At 35.6% G+C, this 22,750-nt stretch overlaps 2 protein-coding genes across 8 annotated transcripts in view; both read right to left on the bottom strand.

The window, feature by feature from the left end:
• Window positions 1-22,750, bottom strand: part of LOC128093133 (uncharacterized) — a 356,259-nt gene that overhangs the window by 89,848 nt on the left and 243,661 nt on the right. The gene's annotated exons all lie outside the window — the stretch shown is intronic.
• The window catches only part of LOC120432275 (signal transducer and transcription activator), a 145,418-nt gene that overhangs the window by 29,037 nt on the left and 93,631 nt on the right, over window positions 1-22,750 (bottom strand). For 5 of the 7 annotated variants that reach the window (XM_039597460.2, XM_039597462.2, XM_052708924.1 and 2 more), the window contains 4 exons: window positions 7,333-7,585; window positions 6,271-7,262; window positions 6,050-6,173; window positions 5,851-5,974 (listed from right to left, as the gene is read on the bottom strand). In XM_039597460.2, the coding sequence (XP_039453394.1) occupies window positions 5,851-5,974; window positions 6,050-6,173; window positions 6,271-7,262; window positions 7,333-7,460 (1,368 nt within the window). In that variant the 5' untranslated portion in view covers window positions 7,461-7,585. The remainder of the gene's footprint in view (window positions 1-5,850; window positions 5,975-6,049; window positions 6,174-6,270; window positions 7,263-7,332; window positions 7,586-22,750) is intronic. The other 2 variants (XM_052708928.1, XM_039597459.2) reach the window with 2 other exon arrangements.

The following is a 22,750-nucleotide window of genomic DNA, read 5'->3' on the forward strand; positions in this document are numbered from 1 at the left end:
TTTCTTATGGTAACTAGCTAGGAATCCCAGCAAGCTTAGTACAGTCATCCCTCATATTCGGAACAGTTTACAGATCGGCCAATGTTCAAAAAATCATAGAAAATCAATGATTGAACTTAAATATTCGCTTTTACCTTCATTTGAAAGCTTTTCTTGCGATCTTTCGAATGCTGTATTGAACAACTGCAAATTTTAACTTTTATATCAAGTTTTTGAAGAAAAACTTTGACCCTTGAAATCCACAAATTCGGAACACTTTTTTCTTATGGATGTAAACAAACTTTGGTTCTCTCCATGAGTACATAATTTTTACAAAATAATGACTTCAGGCACTGACACCAACGAAACTCATGGTTAGTTATGTTTTATGAATGGTCCGATAACTTTTTTTTGTAAAAATATCAGTTAAATTCAGGTGTTCTACAATTGTGGGAGGCACAATAACATCCCACAATAAGAAACAGGCAATTTGGAGGCAGTGTTTTGCTGCTCTGGATAAAATAGTCTTGCAAAGAGGTTTTTTGAGCATGAGCATGAGCATGAGCATGAGCATGAGAGACCACCCATGGTTGTCCTTCTCCGTTGCTGAACAGGACCGTAATATCCCATCAGCACAATCAGTCACACGCTTCAACGATCAAATGATGTTTCCCTTATCAACAGCATGCATGAATGCGCTGAAAAGATAAAACATCACGATCATCAAAACTAGAGCCGGTGCGAATAGGAAATAGTCGTTGGCCACCAACGGCGCCCGCCATGTCAGTTTGTAGATCTCGAGGGGATGGGACGGAAATGTTAGTTAGCACAGGCTGCTACCAAGGGTGGGTTCTATACGATATCCACACCCCCGCGTGTGCCGGAAAACTACTTCTACTTTGGATTTTGTTAGTGGGGAAGGGTAATGACCAGGATTCATCATAGAGGATGATGATGTGGCCCAATAATCAATGAATTTCGTTAAATAAGGTGATGTATTATGTATTCTCAAGGCAAACAATGCGGATGAGACCATTCCCGGTTATTTGGTGTTGAGTTTAGCATAAATGATTCAATCTTAGACAGCCGACTGTGGAAAGATATAATCAAAATTATGAGTGTTTAAAAGGTGAAATATTAAACTCAGCGTTACATATTTACGTAGAGTTGACCTGGACTATTTATACTTTTAAATTATTATAATATGAGCGACCAATAAATGACTGATGTGTTATGATGTTATCTGAAGGCCTTGAACAATCGCGTTGAAACAATATTTGTCGCCGCGATTCGCGGGAAACGAATAGTCGAATTGAATGATAATTTATATTTGGCTAACGCAAATTAAAACGAATCTTCCCGTGAAACAATTACAAATCATAGAACAAAGAAACCCGGCTGTGACGTGTATCAAATACATGACTAACGAGAAAAACACACTGACGACGATCGACGAAAACGGAACGCGAAAGAAAAAAAAAAATGCGTCCCGACGGACAGGCACCGCGAAACGGACTGGCTCAGCTCTGCTGTCATCGTGACAACCAGAGCTAGCCGCACACATACTCACGCACTCACCCGAAATACATACCGACGACGATCGACGAAAACGGAAAGCGAAAAAAAATGCGTCCCGACGGACAGGCACCGCGAAACGGACTGGCTCAGCTCTGCTGTCATCGTGACAACCAGAGCTAGCCGCACACATACTCACGCACTCACCCGAAATACATACCGACGACGATCGACGAAAACGGAACGCGAAAAAAAAAATGCGTCCCGACGGACAGGCACCGCGAAACGGACTGGCTCAGCTCTGCTGTCATCGTGACAACCAGAGCTAGCCGCACACATACTCACGCACTCACCCGAAATACATACCGACGACGATCGACGAAAACGGAACGCGAAAAAAAAATGCGTCCCGACGGACAGGCACCGCGAAACGGACTGGCTCAGCTCTGCTGTCATCGTGACAACCAGAGCTAGCCGCACACATACTCACGCACTCACCCGAAATACATACCGACGACGATCGACGAAAACGGAACGCGAAAAAAAAAAAAATGCGTCCCGACGGACAGGCACCGCGAAACGAACTGGCTCAGCTCTGCTGTCATCGTGACAACCAGAGCTAGCCGCACACATACTCACGCACTCACCCGAAATACATACCGACGACGATCGACGAAAACGGAAAGCGAAAAAAAAATGCGTCCCGACGGACAGGCACCGCGAAACGGACTGGCTCAGCTCTGCTGTCATCGTGACAACCAGAGCTAGCCGCACACATACTCACGCACTCACCCGAAATACATACCGACGACGATCGACGAAAACGGAACGCGAAAAAAAAATGCGTCCCGACGGACAGGCACCGCGAAACGGACTGGCTCAGCTCTGCTGTCATCGTGACAACCAGAGCTAGCCGCACACATACTCACGCACTCACCCGAAATACATACCGACGACGATCGACGAAAACGGAACGCGAAAAAAAATGCGTCCCGACGGACAGGCACCGCGAAACGAACTGGCTCAGCTCTGCTGTCATCGTGACAACCAGAGCTAGCCGCACACATACTCACGCACTCACCCGAAATACATACCGACGACGATCGACGAAAACGGAAAGCGAAAAAAAAATGCGTCCCGACGGACAGGCACCGCGAAACGGACTGGCTCAGCTCTGCTGTCATCGTGACAACCAGAGCTAGCCGCACACATACTCACGCACTCACCCGAAATACATACCGACGACGATCGACGAAAACGGAACGCGAAAAAAAATGCGTCCCGACGGACAGGCACCGCGAAACGGACTGGCTCAGCTCTGCTGTCATCGTGACAACCAGAGCTAGCCGCACACATACTCACGCACTCACCCGAAATACATACCGACGACGATCGACGAAAACGGAACGCGAAAAAAAAATGCGTCCCGACGGACAGGCACCGCGAAACGGACTGGCTCAGCTCTGCTGTCATCGTGACAACCAGAGCTAGCCGCACACATACTCACGCACTCACCCGAAATACATACCGACGACGATCGACGAAAACGGAACGCGAAAAAAAAAAAAATGCGTCCCGACGGACAGGCACCGCGAAACGAACTGGCTCAGCTCTGCTGTCATCGTGACAACCAGAGCTAGCCGCACACATACTCACGCACTCACCCGAAATACATACCGACGACGATCGACGAAAACGGAAAGCGAAAAAAAAAATGCGTCCCGACGGACAGGCACCGCGAAACGGACTGGCTCAGCTCTGCTGTCATCGTGACAACCAGAGCTAGCCGCACACATACTCACGCACTCACCCGAAATACATACCGACGACGATCGACGAAAACGGAACGCGAAAAAAAAATGCGTCCCGACGGACAGGCACCGCGAAACGGACTGGCTCAGCTCTGCTGTCATCGTGACAACCAGAGCTAGCCGCACACATACTCACGCACTCACCCGAAATACATACCGACGACGATCGACGAAAACGGAACGCGAAAAAAAAATGCGTCCCGACGGACAGGCACCGCGAAACGAACTGGCTCAGCTCTGCTGTCATCGTGACAACCAGAGCTAGCCGCACACATACTCACGCACTCACCCGAAATACATACCGACGACGATCGACGAAAACGGAACGCGAAAAAAAATGCGTCCCGACGGACAGGCACCGCGAAACGGACTCAATAGTCTTGCAAAGAGGTTTTTTGTTCAAAAAGTACTACTTTTACCAGTGAAATAGCAAGAGAATGTCCAAATGAAGGTCCTAAAAATAGTAGGGTCGACAGAAAAGCTGCATTTGGCATGTTATTGACAAATTACCACAAAAGTTTTCCGAATTTGTGGGTGTTCCGAATATGTGGGATGACTGTACATGAGAGCAGAGAGGCTTTAATATGTACAATTTCAAGATCTTTAGTAATTTTAAGAATTTTAGGAAATTTAAGGACCAAAAAAATTTATTTTTCAACTTTAAGAGTTTAATTTTTTTAAGAATAAGAGAATTTTTAGGAATATTAGAAAATAAAATTGTTATTTTTATTTGAGGAATTTATAGAATTTTAGAAATTTAAGAATATTGAATTTTAAGGTTTTAAAATGACTGAACCCTTTACTGCCCAATTTTTTTTCGATTTTTTTATTTTTCCCGTGATAAGGAAGTCATTTTAAGCAACTTTTATTCTACGTAAAAGTTTACTTCTCCTGTTCTATTTTTTTCTTGTTTTATTTTTAGTATTTTAATTTGCATTTATCTTGTTTAGCTTATCTTTGTTTTTGGTAGTTTTTGACCAATCCTACCACCTCCTATCAACTTTTTGCCTTTCTTTTTTTTCATGTTTTTACAGTCACTTTTACATTTTTTTCTGCCACATTTTCTGCTATTATCACTTAACCCTCTACAACCCAACCCCGCCTTTAGACGGGCTTCGATTTAAAAAATCGCCAAAAATCAATTTTTCAACCAATTTTTGATCTTTAAAAAGCATTGGAAAGAAGAACTCTTAAATTTTTGAAAATGTATGGGTTGGAAGTTTTACTTGTTTTATGTGACTTTGCCAATGTTTTTAAAAATGTCATTTTTCTAGAGGTCAACTTTAGCAGTGTTTTTTACTACCATTTCTTATATTTTAAGTAAAAAGAAGTATGCAGCAATTTTTGTAGTGTCCCAGACTATGAATCTACGCATTTATTTACAATGTAAATGATAATGGTGCCATTTTATAGCAGAAAAAGTGAAAAACATGCAAAAAGTTGAAAAAGTTACTGTAAAAACATGAAAAAATGAGATAGGCAAAATGTAATGATAGGAGGTGGTAGAATAGGCCAAATACTACCAAAAACAAACATAAACTAAGCAAGATAAATGTAGATTAAAATACAAAAAATGAAACAACAAAAAAATAAATCAAGAAAAGTAAAGTTTTTCGTAGAACAAAAGTTGCTCAAAATGACCTCCAGAACACGGGAAAAATAAAAAAATTAAAAAAAAATGTGGGCAGTAGAGGGTTAAATTGTAAAAAAAAATGCGTAGAGGCATAGTCTGGGACTCTACAAAAATTACTGCATACTAATTTTCACTCAAAATATAGGAAATGTTCGTAAAAAACACAGCCAAAGTCGACCCATAAAAAAATGACCGTTTTAAAATAATTGGCAAAGTCACATGAAACAAGACATAGCATTTTCTAAAATTTTTAGAATTCTTCTTTCCAATGCTTTTTAAACATCAAAAATTTATTGAAAATGGATTTGCAGCGATTTTTTAGATCGAAGCGCGTCTAGAGGCGGGGATGAGTTGTAGAGGGTTAAAAAAAATTCCAAGAATTTTAAAGAATTAAATGAATTTAAAGTTTTGAAGGTCATAAACAAAATTGGAAAAGTTTCAAGAAATAAAAAAATAACAAAGGGTGTAATAATATATATTTTTTTAGGGATTGGATTTCAAAAAAATGAGAATGTTTTTAGTATTTAAACTTGTTTAAAAATATTAAATTGCAATATTTTTGATTGAAGTGTTTTAAGTTTTATTAAACATATTTTCTTTAATTTTAAAATTTAATGAACTTAAAAAGTTTAAAGAATTTGAAGAATTTTAAATGTTAGAAGATTTTGGAGAATTTAAAAAAATAGGATTTTACAAAGCTTTACTAATAATCATAAAATAAACGATCTTAATTGTTTAAACTATCTGCTTGGATTTAATCACAATTTTTACGAGCCGGATTGAAATTAGCCAATTTATCAGCAATTTTAAGAAATGTTTAAGTAAGTATTGGAAAACATTCTTCTCGTGAGGATAATCTATATTTTTGTTCCCTCGGATCCAACACTTTATTTTTGAGAAAATATCACTTACCGAAAACACCAGATCGCCGTGCCCGACGGCAAAGCTGGACTGGAACAGCAGCGCGAACTTTTCGTCCATCACGCTCTCGGTGCCCTTCTTCTCCGCCCGCTTGATCTTCTTCAGTTGCATATTTCTGTGAAAGGTGTTTCAAAAGATAAAAGAATGGTAAGAATCTCTCAGCAGCTAATTGTTGACGCGCGCAACTCACCTAAAACTAACCGATAACTGCTTGGTGGTTTCGTTGTACTCGAGGTTGCCGGTGTTGTTCATGATCTCGCCGCATGACTGCTCCGATGCCTTGTTGGACTGTTGCGTGGCCTGGGCTTGGGCCTCTGCAGAAGAAGAAGAGAAAGAATGCGTGCGTTGAAGAATAAAAGGGAGGTGTTTGTGTGTGGGAAGATGATGACCGGTGAACCAAGGCGAACTTACTATGGTCATAGCTCGTACCTGAAATAATTGAAACGCGAACCAGCGGGTTGCTCATCCGGATGTTGAGCGTGTTGCCGATCAGGAGGCGGACGGTCGCGGCGAACCGGGTGTTGGTCTTCATGACCTGCGGCGGCTGCTTCTCGATGATGAAGGTCGTCGTGATTAGGGCTTTCAGGAGGTTTGTGACCTCGACCAGGGATTGGGGCAGGAAGTCGGGCAGGTTGGGCTCTTCGATGTTGAGCTTTTGTTTGTTCTTCATCGCGAGCCGGATCTGGTCCTTGGTGTTCCAGATGATCTCGGCGAGACTTTCGCACCAGGCCTGGATCGTGTCCAGATTGCTTGCGCTCATGCCGGACGCTCCGTTGCCGGCGAAGCCCTGGTTGATCTTCCAGTTGGTGAGGTACTTGTGGAGGACCTTCTCCTGGACCTGTGACGTCAGCTGGATCGTCTTGCGGAAGTTCTCCACCAGCTGGAGCCGCTTGCCGGTGATGAGGTTGACCATTTCGTTGACTTGCCGTTCCTGCTGGGCCAGCGTCGTCCGGGCATGTTCCCGCAACGCCGCATTGTCCAAGTTCTCCAGCAGCGCCTTGTTCTTCGTGATCTCGTGAATCTCCAGCTGCAGGTGCTCGTAGTCCTTCACCAAGTTGCGGTTGTCGTTCTCGCTGACCCGCACCAGCATCTGCAACTCCTGCAGCCCGTTGATGACCTCCGCAATCTCCGGATCCTGCACGTTGACGCACTCATTTGGGTACGCTATACACTGCCGCTCCCGCTGCAGACAATTGATCAGGTGTGAGTACAACTGCGACGGATTGTGCGAAAACAGCTGCCGGAAGTTGCGCGCCGACTCGTTCAACCGGATCCGCCCCGTCACGTTGTCCTCGGGCAGATTTATCGCCGTCCGCTCCAGCTCGTTGATCAACTGGTTCAAAAATGTGGCCGCTTCCTGCTCGTACGCCGCATCCTGCTCATGCTGGTAAGATGGGGCGTTCCTGAAAACCAAACAAACATAACCTCAATCTCAATCCACCCCGCAAAAATTTGCTTTTGATCGTAACTCACAGCAGCCGATCCTCGATCCACTCGGCCAGGTAGTGGCGCACCTCGATCGGGAAGCTGTTGCCGTAGATGTACCGGATCTGCTCCAGCACCGGCGGCGGCAGCTGGTTGACGCGGGCCCACAGCGACATGGCGCGCGGGGCCGTTACGTGTGTGCTTAAGAACGTAAAGGGCGGAGGGCGGCGGCTGCGGTGCACGCGGCAAGAGGGCAGCACCAGCTCCTGACTCCTAGAAGGGCGCGCGGCTTACGGTTCTTCTGGAAAAAAAGGGAGAGAAGAAGCGATTATTAGTTGGGTGACACTCTGGAAACGCCCCTTCAAATTTGGCAAACGCCCCTTTAAAAAATATTCAAAATAGTTTGGAAACGCCACTTGATAATGAAGAAAGCTTAAACGATCCTAAAATTCCTTAAAGATTTTGTGTTCAGCTGGTAACGCCCCTCACAATTGTCAAACGCCCTTTTGAAAAAATATTGAAAATAACTTAGAAACGCCACTAAATAATGAAGAAAAATAAAACGCTTCTAAAATTCATCAAATGCTCCGTAGATTCTTTTTTAGCTGGAAACGCCCCTCATATTTGTCAAACGCCCCTTTGAAAAAAAAATCAAAATTACTTGGAACACTACCTTATAATAAGGAAACCTTAAGCGCTCCTAAAATTCATCAAATTCTCCTGAAATTTTGTGTTCAACTGGCAACGCCCCTTAAATTTGTCAAACGCCCCTTTGAACAACTATTGAAAATAACATAGAACGCCACTAAATAATCAAGAAAAATAAAACGCTCCTAAAATTCATCAAATGCTCCGTAGATTCTTTTTTAGCTGGAATTGCCCCTCAAATTTGTCAAACGCCCCTTTGAAAAAATATTTAAAATAACATGGAACGCCATTAAATAATTCAGAAAATTTTGTCGCTCCCATAATTCCTCAAATTCTCCTGAGATTTTGTGTTCAGCTGGCAACGCCCCTCAAATTTGCCAAACGCCCCCATGAAAAAATATTTAAAAATAACTTAGAAACGCCACTCTAAAATTTATAAAACTAAAACGCACCTAAAATTCATCAAATTCTCCTGATATTTTGTGTTCAGCTGGCAACGCCCCTTAAATTTGGCAAACGCCCCTTTGAAGAAAAAATATTCAAAATTACTTGGAACACTACTTAATAATAAGGAAACCTTAAGCGCTCCTAAAATTCATTAAATTCTCCCGAAATTTTGTGTTCAACTGGCAACGCCCCTCAAATTTGTCAAACGCCCCTTTGAAAAAATATTAAAATTAGCTTGGAAACGCCACTTAATAATTGTAAAAACTTAAAAGCTCCTGAAATAACTTAAATTCTAGTAAGATTTTGTGTGCAGATGGCAACGCCCCTCAAATTTGCCAAACGCCCCTTTGAAAAAATATTCAAAATTACTTGGAACGCCACCTAAAAAAAAAGGAAAAAAAATACTCAAAATAACCTGGAAATTTCAGAAGAAAAATTAAAAAATAACTCAATTCTAATGTGATCAACCGTTCAGCTGACAACGCCCCTCATTTTTTTCAAACGCATCATTAAAAAAATATTAAGAAAACTCGATGCTTTTATGTCGAATAAATAGTTTCAAAACAGTCGAAGTCGAACCATACCCAATCTAAACAGGTTCATTTCCTTCAAACAATAACAACAACAAAATATCCTTGATAATTTCATTAGAAAAGTTTTGTTTTCTCCTGACTCCGGATCTAACCGAACAGAGAACCTAGCACGCCATGAAGTCCAAGCCGTTCGCCCAGCTCTCTGGCCCCGGACGGATGAGTGATGGGCCGACGCCATGGCAACCAGCGCCGAACCACTGAGCCTGCTCTGCTCTGCTGAATTAATTATGTGAGCCGCACCTAGTACTGGGCCCCTCCTGGAGCTGGCGAAAAACTTCAAGCCCTCCTTCTCTTTTAATGAGATTAATGCGAATTGGCAGGATCAGTGAGGAGTGAACGGAATTGCCAAGTGGCCAACCGTCTCCTGTTACGTCGCACACACGTTGCGAGAGATGAAGGAGAAAGTTTGGGCTGACTACATTTTTGATATTCTGTTTGATGTGATTGATTAATTCCAAAGAAGAAGCTGCGCGCATTAATACGCAGGTTAGTTTTGGGCGGGAGTGCGAATGAATGTGATGAATTAGAAATTATGATGAAATTTGGCACAGTTGCTCTAGTTTTGATTGACTGTACGTAACGGTTCTGATGAATATTGAAGAAGTTACCAGTCGTGAAGAATACCAACGAGGGCGCTTCCAAAAAACACTTTGAATTAGAGGGAGCATCTAGAATAACTGTCAGTTTATTTATTTTTTTCAATTCCGTTGTGAAACTACTTAAGGAGGTATTAGACTATGGCAAACAAACAAACTCGCAGTTTTTTGTGTTTGACAGTTTGCTAAACTCGCAAACTCGCAAACATTCTTTCAGCACTCGTTGTAAATATACAACTCTTTGCAGCATGAAAAATTTTAAATTAAAAAAAATAACCTAAATTGAGAACTATTGTGATTGACTCGTTCTTTTTGCATAAAATAAAATTCTGCCCAAATTAGAAATCTTAAGATCCTTTTTATTTTTTTTGATAAATCTGGCATACCCAGATTTATCTAACGTCTAGACAAACCTGGTAGCGGATGAGCTTGAACGACCACAATGATCGAAAATGACCAACTATTTCTAAACTTTTTTTTTGGTAACTTTAAAAAAGTCAACTTTATTATTATTTTTTGTTAAGTACTTTGATAAAAATTCAAATTTTAAATCAAAAATTATGTCTTATTTTTTTTTCACCTAACACTCGGTATATTGAAAAAATCTTTGTTTTTTTTTTTTCAAAAAATCATGCAAATTTCATCGGTTTGTATCATACCTCAAGAGATAAAATGGATGAATATCTAAAATACGTAAAAAAAAATGTTGAATTGTTTTTTTTTTTTTTTGCAGTTTGAATCATTGTTAAGATTTACCTCCTCACCTTGTCTTTATTTTTGACAACTTTCTTTTTTTAACTTTATTTTCAGAAACATTTCCCATTTTTTAAGCAAATTGCTTTTTTTTGCTTGTATTTTTTAATTTTTGATATAACACTTAAAGAGATTATTCAGTAATCAGGTTTGCCTTTTTCCCTACAAATTTTAAGAAAATTATTTCTTTTATTTGACCAATAATTGTCAATAGTTTTGTCCTAACAAATCTATGTACAGTGTTGGCAGCTTTCCACACAAAAATGCTATAAAAACATTCATAAATTGGTAACGGGTTTGTTGACCGATTCGATGTCTTCGGAAAAGTTGCAGGTACACAGTAAAAAAATGTGTAAATTTGGAAGGTTAAAATTTGTCGATGTAATATTACCGCTTTTATGACGTAATATTACCTCAATTTAGACTTAAAAACACTAAAATAGTGGTGAATTATACATTTTTAGAGGTAAAATCACACATTTTTCTGACAGAAGATTTACCCATTCCCAGATGTAATATTACCATGACTTTTTTTTACTGTGTATAGCTCAATGGGTCGTCATTTTTGGTCATTTTAAACATATCCAAAAATTATATAAAAAAATATTATTTTGGTGCACTGTGTTTAAAAAAAATAAGTTGAAAAAAAATCTGTTAACTCTATACCTTTAATAATGTGTAACCTTTAAAAATGTGTAAAGTTACCACTATTCAGATGTAATGCCACTTTTTCAATCTAAACTGATGTAATATTACATCATATAAAAGGTTATATTCAACCTTCCAATATTACACCTACAAAATTTACACATTTTTACTGGACAGTAAAAAATTGTGTAAATTTGGAAGGTGTTATTTTCGAAGGTTGAATATTACCTCTTTTATGATGTAATTTTACCTCAATTTAGACTTAAAAAGCGACATTACAACAGAAAAATTACTCACACACATAAAAGATATACCCTTTTCCAGATTTGATTAAAAAATTCAAATTAGTAGGATTTTTTGATCATTTTGAAGAAAAAAGTTTTGCATATGATCAAGCTTGGTCATGACTTCGTTATAAAAAAAAATCACGTCTTCTAAATTAATTTTAAGTCGCTGTTACTTGAAAACGGTACACGATATTAAACTTTATGTAAAGAACTTTTGATTGCAATTTTTCACGTTTAAAAAAAAAATGATTTTTTCGAAAAATTGGCAACACTGCCAATGAATTTTGGCCAACTTGTGCCATAACTCAAAAGATGCAATTATTCGATAACTAAAACATATCCCAAAATGAGATTTTTCAAAACAAGTTATTTAGCGCAGTTGATTTTTCAGTGTAAAAAGTTTTATTTAAAAAAGGGTAATTTTATCAGCGTGGATTTTTTTGTTTCTGAGCATCATCTACAACTTTGCCGAAGACACAAAATTGTGAAAATTAATTCCAAAGATGCAGATTTAAAAAATAAAATATTCGTTGTCCGAAGTGTCCGAGAATTGCTCATAACCCACAAACTATACTTTCCCATAATTTCGCTGCCGGCCAGCAAAACATAAGTGAAATTTTCTGATCTCTTGAAGTGTTTTGATTTTTCAATATTCATCTTAAATTTTTGAAAAAAAAAAATAGGATGTTTTGATAAATTAGTTGAAGCTTAGCTTATTAGGCCCAAAAAGGGTCACAACCCTAACCTTCACGGTTTCCAGAAACGATAGGTTATTTCCGAAAGTTCCAGCAAAAATTGCATAAGCTGTTTTAGCTGAAACCTAAATTGGTCAATCGAACCAGCCCTGATAAACTCGTCCCGGTCCCAAAAGTCCCGGAATTGGATAAGTGCTCCTCCCCAGAGTGGAGGTAAGCTGATTTTGATTAGCTAGCCGGAATTTTCGGCCGACCCCACTCCAGCGTAGAGGAGTTGAGTGCGTCGAAAAATACTTCGAAGCAATTATCCTGACCAAATAGAGAACAAACGAGAAAAACCTTCCTCCTTATCGTGGAAAACGAGCGAGGGAAAAAGGAAAACCGCACAGTACTTTCCATTTTCCACAATAAAGGAAAGGTTTTGCGATTGTTGAATTATACTGCGAAAGCAACGAAAAATGAGCACCATTTTGAGCAGTCCCGGGAAAACGAGATGAAAATTTATTTATTATTCCGCAGAATGAAAACATATCGCCAGGCAGGCAGGCCGACTCAAAGGGGGGAAAAAGGGGAAAAGCGTTTTTCATCGTCAACATTGGGCTGCTCCTCCTCGGGCAAAAAGGTGTCGGAGAAAGAAGGGACGGTGTTTGACTGGTTGAATGCAAATTATACATTGGGGAATGCTTGCAATTGTGAGGAAATGTTGAAAACAAAAGAATCTTTAAGATATTTATGACCTACAAAGAAATCAACCTAATTTCTCGATTTTCGAAAATTTTGATTTAATTTTAGTTTTATAAATTCGATGCACGATTTCATGAATTCGATTCATGATTTGATGAATTTCCTTCACGATTTTATGAGCTCGTAAATTTGATTCACAATTTTTCATTTTGATTTCATGAATTTGATTCACGGTTTCATAAATTCGGTTCATGATATCATGAACTCGATTCATGATGTTATGAACTCAATACATGATTTCATGAAATCGATTCATGATTTGATGAGTTTCCTTCAATATTTGATGAGTTCATAAATTTGATTCACAATTTCATGATTTCATGAATTTGATTCACGATTTCATAAATTCGATTCAAGATTTCATGAATGATTGAATTCGATGAACGATTTCATGAATTCGAATCATGATTTCATGAATGATTGAATTCGATGCACGATTTCATGATTTCATAAATTCTATTCATGATTTCATAAATGATTGAATTCGAAGCACGATTTCATGATTTCATAAATTCGATTCATGATTTCATGAATTCGATTCATGATATCATAAACTCGATTCATGATTTTATGAACTCGATTCATGATTTCATGAATGATTAAATTCGATGCACGATTTCATGAATTCGAATCATGATTTCATGAATGATTGAATTCGATGCATGATTTCATGAATTCGATTCATGATTTCATGAACTCGATTCATGATTTGGATTCATGATTTCATGAACTCGATTCATGATTTTATGAACTCAATACATGATTTCATGAAATCGATTCATGATTTGATGAATTTCCTTCACGATTTTATGAGTTCGTAAATTTGATTCACAATTTCATAATTTAATGAATTTGATTAACGATTTCATAAATTCGATTCATGATTTCATGAATGATTGAATTCGATGCAAGGTTTCATGATTTCATGAATGAATGAATTCGATGAACGATTTCATGAATTCAATTCATGATTTCATAAATTCGATTAATGATTTCATAATTTCGATTCATGATTTCATGAATGATTGAATTCGATGCACGATTTCATGAATTCGAATCATGATTTCATGAATGTTTGAATTCGATGCATGATTTCATGAATTAGATTCATGATTTCATGAACTCGATTCATGATTTTATGAACTCGACTCATGATTTGGATTCATGATTTCATGAACTCGATTCATGATTGTATGAACTCAATACGTGATTACATGAAATCGATTCATGATTCCTTCATGATTTGATGAGTTCGTAAATTTGATTCACAATTTCATGATTTCATGAATTCGATTCATGATTTTATGAACTCGATTCATGAATTGGATTCATGATTTCATGAACTCGATTCATGATTTCATAAATTCGATTTATGATTTCATGAACTCGATTCATGATTTGATGAATTTCCTTCACGATTTGATGAGCACGTGAATTTGATTCACAATTTCATGATTTCATGAATTTGATTAACGATTTCATAAATTCGATTCATGATTTCATGAATGATTGAATTCGATGCAAGGTTTCATGATTTCATGAATGAATGAATTCGATGAACGATTTCATGAATTCAATTCATGATTTCATAAATTCGATTAATGATTTCATAATTCCGATTCATGATTTCATGAATGATTGAATTCGATGCACGATTTCATGAATTCGAATCATGATTTCATGAATGTTTGAATTCGATGCACGATTTCATGATTTCATGAATTCGATTCATGATTTCATGAATGTTTGAATTCGATGCACGATTTCATGATTTCATAAATTCTATTCATGATTTCATGAATAATTGAATTCGATGCACGATTTCATGATTTCATGAATTCGATTCATGATTTCATAAATTCGATTTATGATTTCATGAACTCGATTCATGATTTCATGAACTCGATTCATGATTTGATGAGTTTCCTTCACGATTTGATGAGCACGTGAACTTGATTCACAATTTCATGATTTCATGAATTTTATTCACGATTTCATAAATTAGATTCATGATTGCATATACTCGGTTCATGATTTCGTGAATTTGGTTCATGATTTCATGAAACTAGACCATGAAATCATTAAATGCTGTCCTGCATTTCGTTGTGTTCAACAGTCTTGCCGAGCCTCACATATTTGAAATTCGATCACTTTCTTCTTGGCCGCCACCGTCGTCACGGTAGTCGTTCCCGCAACTTTCAACACTGACTGAACAAGTTGGAATTATGAAATTAATTTTTCCTCGAATCCTGGGTGTCATTATATCCACCCTCCTCCTTGAAGTTCTATTTTCTAATTCTACCTTTTTAGTTAGAAGTTGATTTCTTGTTTTGTCTTTTCTGTCTGACTCTATTTTTTTTTCTAAAGAGAGGGAACAAGTAACAAGTAGTCAATACACGACTATTTAAGGGGCAAGGAGACAAATTGAAGCCCGTTATCTATAATTAAAAGAAGGGAAAGCGGCTTCCCCGTCCTAAAAAACCGTCCTCCTTAAGGAGTTTTAATTAATAGCTTCAATTTCACCGCGCGACAACAACTGGGAAGTTGTTGGTGCGTTCGTTTGATCGCGGCGCGCGCGCGCCTTCAATTTCTGTTTGAAGTTTTGCCGACTTGACAGTGTCATCAAAGTCGGCGGCGCTGTCAATCATCGACGCTCGCTGGATTTGCAACCAGGATCTTTGTAGAAGTGAGCAAGTTAGAGAGAGGGGATAATAATAATCAAAATCTGTAAGCCTTCCCGAAGAGCGGATTTGATTTGAAGGGCGGTGACCTACATCAATCAGTTGAGCGTGAGCTGAGCTTGACGTGGATACTTGACGGTTAAGAAACTACCCTTTTAGAAGAGAGGATCTAAAGGAAATTAGCTCTCCGTTTTGACAGGTTTCATGATTTTCCGGATGCAACAAATTTCACGTCAGAAATGAACATTTTCTTGATAGGGGATCGACAAATCTAAAAAAAAAATGTTGTGTAAAATTTTATGTATTCGTTTCACTAAGTTATTAATTTTATACTCATTCTTGAATTTTCTTGGTTCATTCGTGACTCCCCGAGCAGACGGAAATAACTTGGGAATAACATTTTTTGATATTTGAAAATACTAGGCCAATAACATTTTTTGTTATTTATAACAATATTTGTTATTCGTCGTTATGATTTTTTTGTTATTTGATTGTTATTGTAATAACAGACTAATAACATTTTTATGTTATGCCTCGAACAAATCTTTGTTATTATTTTTTGTTATTTTAACAACTAATCCGATCATCTCAATAACAGTTGGAGGTATTCTTCCATAACAAAAAATGTTATTCCCAAGTTGATTTGGCTTTCATCCAATATCGGACCAATAACAAATTTTGTTATGATAACATAAACTGTTATTAAACTCTTATGCAAAAATGGATTTTACAGGAATAATCCATAACACTTTTTGTTATTTTAACAGTATTTGTTATTGAAATAGCATGAATTTTGTTATAACCGTCTGCCCGGGTCTTTAGTTTCTATTTTTCGGCTCTTTCTTGACTCGTTTTTACTCGCTTTTAACTCTTTCTGGCCACTTTCTTGGCATTTTCTCTTTCTCGACACATTCTGCGCTCTTTTTTGACCCTTTAAGGTATTTTTTTTCTTGATTTCTGTTTGACTGTTTTTTTGTATTCCTGTTTTTTTGTGCTAAGTTATTTTTTTTCAGGCTCTTTTTTACTCTTTCTTGACATTTTATTGGTCTTTGTTTCTTCCCGAGCAGACGGAAATAACTTGGGAATAACATTTTTTGATATTTGAAAATACTAGGCCAATAACATTTTATGTTATTTCTAACAAGTTTGTTATTCGCAGTTATGATTTTTTTTGTTATTGGATTGTTATTGTAATAACAGACTAATAACATTTTAAGTTATTCTTCGAACAAATCTTTGTTATTATAACCAATAACAGTTGGAGTTATTTTTCCATAACAAAAAATGTTATTCCAAAGTTGTTTTGGCTTTCAACCAATATCAGACCAATAACAAATTTTGTTATGATAACATAAACTGTTATTAAACTCTTATGCAAAAATGGATTTTGCAAGAATATTCCATAACACTTTTTGTTATTTTTACAGTATTTGTTACTGAAATGGCATGAATTTTGTTATTACCGTCTGCCTGGGTTGACCATTAACTCTTCATCGCTCTTTCTTTGCTTATTTTTACTCTTTTCGGGCACTTTTCTGACTCTCTCTTTTGACTATTTTTTTGGTCGTTTCTTGACTGTTTAGGGGTCTTTTTAACTTTTTTGCTCCCTCTTTACTTTTTTTTTACTGTTCGTGGACTCTCTCTTGGTCTTTTCTTAACGAATCTTTTACACTGTTTCTGGAATTAATTTTTTTCCATTTCAAACTCTTTTTGGACTCTTTTTTTTTAACTGTTTCAGGACTATTTCTTGACTATTTTTAAACCATTCTGGACTTTAGTTTATTGACACAATCTTGACTCTTTCTCAGTCATTTCTTGACTAATTTAGGGCTCTTTCTTGACTCTTTCTTGGCCCTTTTTGGACACTTCCTGGACTATTTTTAGACTCTTTCTGGACTTTTGCTTAAAACATTCTTGACTCTTTCTCAGCCATTTCTAGACTATTTTTTGGATCTTTCTTAACTCTTTTTTGACTGTTTCTTGATTCTTTCTTGGTATTTTCTTCACTCTTTCTTGTTCATTTCTTGTCTCTTTTTGGGAACTTTCTAGACACTTTTAACACTCTACTACTTCTGAGCAACTCTCTACGAAATCGGCTGATTTCGACCATTTTTATTTTTTGTATTTTTTCATTGAGCCAAATCAATTTGGTGTCTTGGGCAAAGTTCAAGGTATTGTTGAGGAATATTGAGAAAAAAAGGTACACGTATAAAAAGTTGCAGAATTTTTAATCAACTTTTTTTCACAAAAACTCAATTTCCCAAAATACGTATTTTTTTATTTTCGAGATTTTTTTATATGTTTAAGGGGACAAAAACCCGCAAATTGTGAGCCATAATTTTTTAATGTAAAATTGAATTTGCAATCGAAGAGCACTTTACAGATTTTTTGATAAAAAGGCTCCGTTTTCAAGATACAGCCACCAAAAGTTAGATTTTAGCGAAATATTTTCAGTTTTTCGATTTTTTAAAATAGTGACCAATGACCAATTTCTAAACATTTTTTTTAAAGGTTCAGAAAATTTGCTATAAAATTGTTTAAGAAACATTGAAGATTGGTCCGACTTTCAATGTTAATACATGAAACATTCGTGATTTTTTTTTACGTTTTTGGGGGGGGTTTTATCCTTTAAAACATATAAAAAAATCTCGAAAATCAAAAGATACATTTTTTGGGAAATTGATTTTTTGTGAAAAAAAATGATAAAAAAATCTGCAATTTTTTTCTTCCGTGTACCTATTTTTTTCTCAATAGCCCTCAACAATACCTACAACTTTGCCGAAGACACCAAATCGATCAGAAAATTCACTCAAAAGTTACAGCTGTTTGAATATTTACGTACCATTTTTGTATGGACAGCTGCCAAAATTGTATGGAGGCTTATATGGGTGAACCAATGACAATAAAAAGCTTCTTTGGTCATAGGGAAGGCCCCCACAAAGTTTGAGCCAAATCAAAAATACAGATAAAATCCATTTCCGGTTTTGGTAGAGAATTGCTCTTCTCGACTTTTTCTTGACACATTCTTGACTCTTTGTTAGTATTTTCTGGACTCTTTCTTAATTTTTTTTTATTGTTTGTGGACTTTCTTTTAAGTCTCATTCTTGACTGTTTCTGAAATTTGGTGGTCTCTTTTATTGCCTCCTCCTGATTGTTTTGTATTAAAAAAAATGTCTTTTCGAGGATTGATATAATTTGTGTAAAACTCAAGATTTAAAATATGATATTTTTAATTTATTGCTGTTCAGTTAGTTTTTAACTTTAATTCAAAAATTTAATAATAAATTTTTCAGTAAAATATTTGAAATTTGCTCGAGTTTGAATTAATTTAACAAATTGTTATTTTTAAACATTTTTTTAGAAGAACACGAATTCTAAAAATTCAAAAAAATCAAAAAAATTTATGAGTTAGTTTTGTCAAAAAAAAATAAAGAAATTAAAAAAAATAAGAATTTCAAAAAAGTTTTAAAATTTCAATTAATTTTAAAAGTTTTAAAATTTCAAAGAATTTTAAGAATTTTCTAAATTTAAAGAATTTTGAGAATTTTATAAAAATCAAATTTTTATTATTTTTATATTGGAATTTTATGGCAATTCAAAATATTTTTAAACGAGCACAAACATGCTATACCTGATTAAGAATCCAGAAAACTGCATTGTAGACTGTTTTCAGTTCTTTAGACTTCTATTTTCTCGGCTTTGGTCGAGGTCAAGTGAGAGTGGGGCAAAAAAAACAAAATTTATAATTTCAAGCCTGATTTTCGGAATTACGAAACAAAAAACATTGCATTGCATAAGAAAATTGCATATTTTCAATGAATTTAGAAAATGGATGAAGAATTTAAAAATTTGTAATACAATGTTTTTAACAAAAAAAAAAAAAAATCCAAAAATAAGAAAAGGCTTCAAAAACTAATCAATTGCAATCGACAAAACCCAATTTATAGCTAACAGAATGATTTCGCAAATTTTCGTCAATTCCTCGAAATGCTTGATTCAAAAGCTTCAATAGCCTGTAATGATTTAGGCGTGTTGATAAAAAGTTTGACCTACCATAAAAAAGCAGATTGCAACGTTGTTGCTTATCTTCTGAATCCATTACACAGTTCAACAAAAAATCAAATGTTTCTTGTCTCTGAGACGAGAATATGTATTCATAGTAGATTTTTGCCTGCTGAATCCGAATCCGGGTCCAGAATTGCTCCAAATGGTCCCAATGTTGAGATACACCCGTTTGAAATGTTAGTTTAGGCCAAAATTAGCTACTTTGTCGACTATTTTACAAAAGAACTATTGAATAAACAAATAAACCAATACATGTTTCTTAAAGTTCACGTTCTCCCCTTTCTGAAACACCCCTGGTTTTTAAAATTTGATTGTTTCTACGCATATTTATAGCCATTTCAAAATTAGAATTTGACTTGCATGCAAGTTGGAAAAACTTGAATGAGAACCAACTGAAAATATAATTTTAAAATGGCTATAAATATGCGTAGAAACAATCAAATTATAAAAACCAGGGGTGTTTCAGAAAGGGGAAAACGTGAACTTTAAGATACATGTATTGGTTTATTTGTTTATTCAATAGTTCTTTTGTAAAATAGTCGACAAAGTAGCTAATTTTGGCCTAAACTAACATTTCAAACGGGTGTATCTCAAAATTGGGACCATTTGGAGCAATTCTGGACCCGGATTCGGATTCAGCAGGCAAAAATCTACTAGGAACACATATACTCGTCTCAGAGACAAAATCTTGTTGGACTGTGTTATCAGTACACGCGAATGTGCCAATATTCGATTTCCGCTTTTGGAAGCCCCAAAAAAACTGATGGAATTTTCCATCAGACGACTACTGAATTAAACTAAGCTTAAAAGTAGTGTTTTGTAGCTTAAATGGTACACCTCCACCTGTTCACACTGACTCACAAAGCTGTCATTTGGAAAGTTTCCACTTTTGTAGCTCTTCGATGAGCATTTTATCGCCAACAACCAAACAATGTGATTGCATCGTAAAAATGATGCACCACAAAGCAGAAAAAAAACCCGGGCAGTAAAATTTACGAGTTCCACGTGTGGAACTATCAGCACATTCACAGAAATAATTTTTCATAAAATGTAAAAAAAAATCTGTCAAAAAAAATTTCTTCACGCTGAGATTCGATCCCACGCCCTGCGCGTGCAAACCTGCCCGCTACCAACTGCGCCACGGCCGACCCAACTCGGTCGCGCGCATTTCACACGTCACATTACATCGTTCGAGCCACTTTACGCCGGTAAGGCACAATGGCGCACCGTCATAAATCACCATTTCCTAGGAAAATGCAGCATCCTACAACTTCGTAATAGAGCTAGCTTTTCCTGCGAACTTTGCGTTCCACACAAAGCCCCGGGTGTGCGACGTGGGCGAGATCCGACGCAACTCTGGGGTCTTCTTATCTCCGCCGTGAGGGGAAAGTGATAGTGTTGTAAATCCGACAAGGCTCTGGAGCGGAGTTTTTTTGTCTTTCTTTCGAAGGAATGGATTGAAGTTTGCTCGAGTTTGAAATAATTTAACAAATTATTATGTTTAAACGTTTTAATAAAAGAACGAAAATCCAAGAAAATTTAAAAATATATAATTTTAAGAATTTTCAGATTGTTAAGAATTTACGAATTTTAATTTTTTTAAACATTTTAAGAATTTAAAATAATATTCAGCGCTGTAATTTATTTAAGAATTTCAAAATTCATATGAATTTTAAGAATATTAAGAATTTTAAAAATTTTAAGAATTTTATGAGTTTTAAGAATTTTAAGAATTTTGAGTATTTTAAGAATTTTAAGAATTTTAAGAATTTTAAGAATTTTAAGAATTTTAAGAATTTTAAGAATTTTAAGAATTTTAAGAATTTTAAGATTTTTAAGAATTTTAAGAATTTTAAAATTTTTAAGAATTTAAAGAATTTTAAGAATTTTAAGAAGTTTAAGAATTTGAAGAATTTGAAGAATTTGAAGAATTTTAAGAATTTGAAGAATTTTAAGAATTTTAAGAATTTTAAGAATTTTAAGAATTTTAATAATTTTAATAATTTTAATAATTTTAAGAATTTTAAGAATTTTAAGAATTTTAAGAATTTTAAGAATTTTAAGAATTTTAAGAATTTTAAGAATTTTAAAAATTTTAAGAATTTTAAGAATTTTAAGAATTTTAAGAATTTTAAGAATTTTAAAAGTTTTAAGAGTTTTAAGAATTTTAAGAATTTTAAGAATTTTAAGAATTTTAAGAATTTTAAGAATTTTAAGAATTTTAAGAGTTTTAAGAATTTTAAGAATTTTAAGAATTTAAAGAATTTAAAGAATTTTAAGAATTTTAAGAATTTAAATATCAAGAATTTAAAGAATTTGAAAAATTTCAAGAATTTTAAAAATTTTAAAAATTTTAAGAATTTTAAGAATTTTAAGAATTTTAAGAATTTTAAGAATTTTAAGAATTTTAAGAATTTTATAAATTTTAAGAATTTTAAGAATTTTAAAAATTTTAAGAATTTTAAGAATTTTAAGAATTTTAAGAATTTTAAGAATTTTAAGAATTTTAAGAATTTTAAGAATTTTAAGAATTTTAAGAATTTTAAGAATTTTAAGAATTTTAAGAATTTTAAGAATTTTAAGAATTTTAAGAATTTTAAGAATTTTAAGAATTTTAAGAATTTTAAGAATTTTAAGAATTTTAAGAATTTCAAAAATTTTAAGAATTTTAAGATTTTTAAGAATGTGAACAATTTTAAGAATTTTAGGAACCTAAAATTTACGGCCGGCTACGAAATTATTAGCTATTTATCAAAATTTCAGAAGTGGAACGCCCCAAGGTTAATGTTCTCAGCACTTTTAAGTGCCCTGCTTCTAACGCGTTACACAACACAATTCCCGGGACACCCGGGAAGACAAAAACAGCCAGTCGGTGCACCAAGTCGTAAATATTGTTGCATCAAAATGCCACCGGAGCTTTTTTCCCCGGTAAAAGAGCATCAACACGCGGTTTTTTGTTACAGTACACTTCAGTCTCAACATCGTAAAAACTTAAGGGCTTTTTCTTCGATTATGACGTACTTTTACTATCGAGCGAAAATTTTTTTTGTTGGTAAATAAAACGAGCCAACACGTGATTCTCTGACACTGCTGAGGTGACAGCTTGGAAACTTGAGAACGTGATCATAATCTTATGTTCTGTTCAGCAGACGCTGGAAAGTGAAAACAACTAGTCGTGAACTGTAAATAAAAAGTTGAACAAACTGGAAATTCCAACCATTTGCACCGATTACGAAAGGTTATCTGAGAGGAAAGTAAAAGTTTTAAATAATATTGAAAATAACAGAACTTAATTTTCTAATTAAGATC

The sequence above is a fragment of the Culex pipiens genome, chromosome 1 (assembly GCF_016801865.2).
Source record: "Culex pipiens pallens isolate TS chromosome 1, TS_CPP_V2, whole genome shotgun sequence".
Lineage (NCBI taxonomy): Eukaryota > Metazoa > Arthropoda > Insecta > Diptera > Culicidae > Culex > Culex pipiens.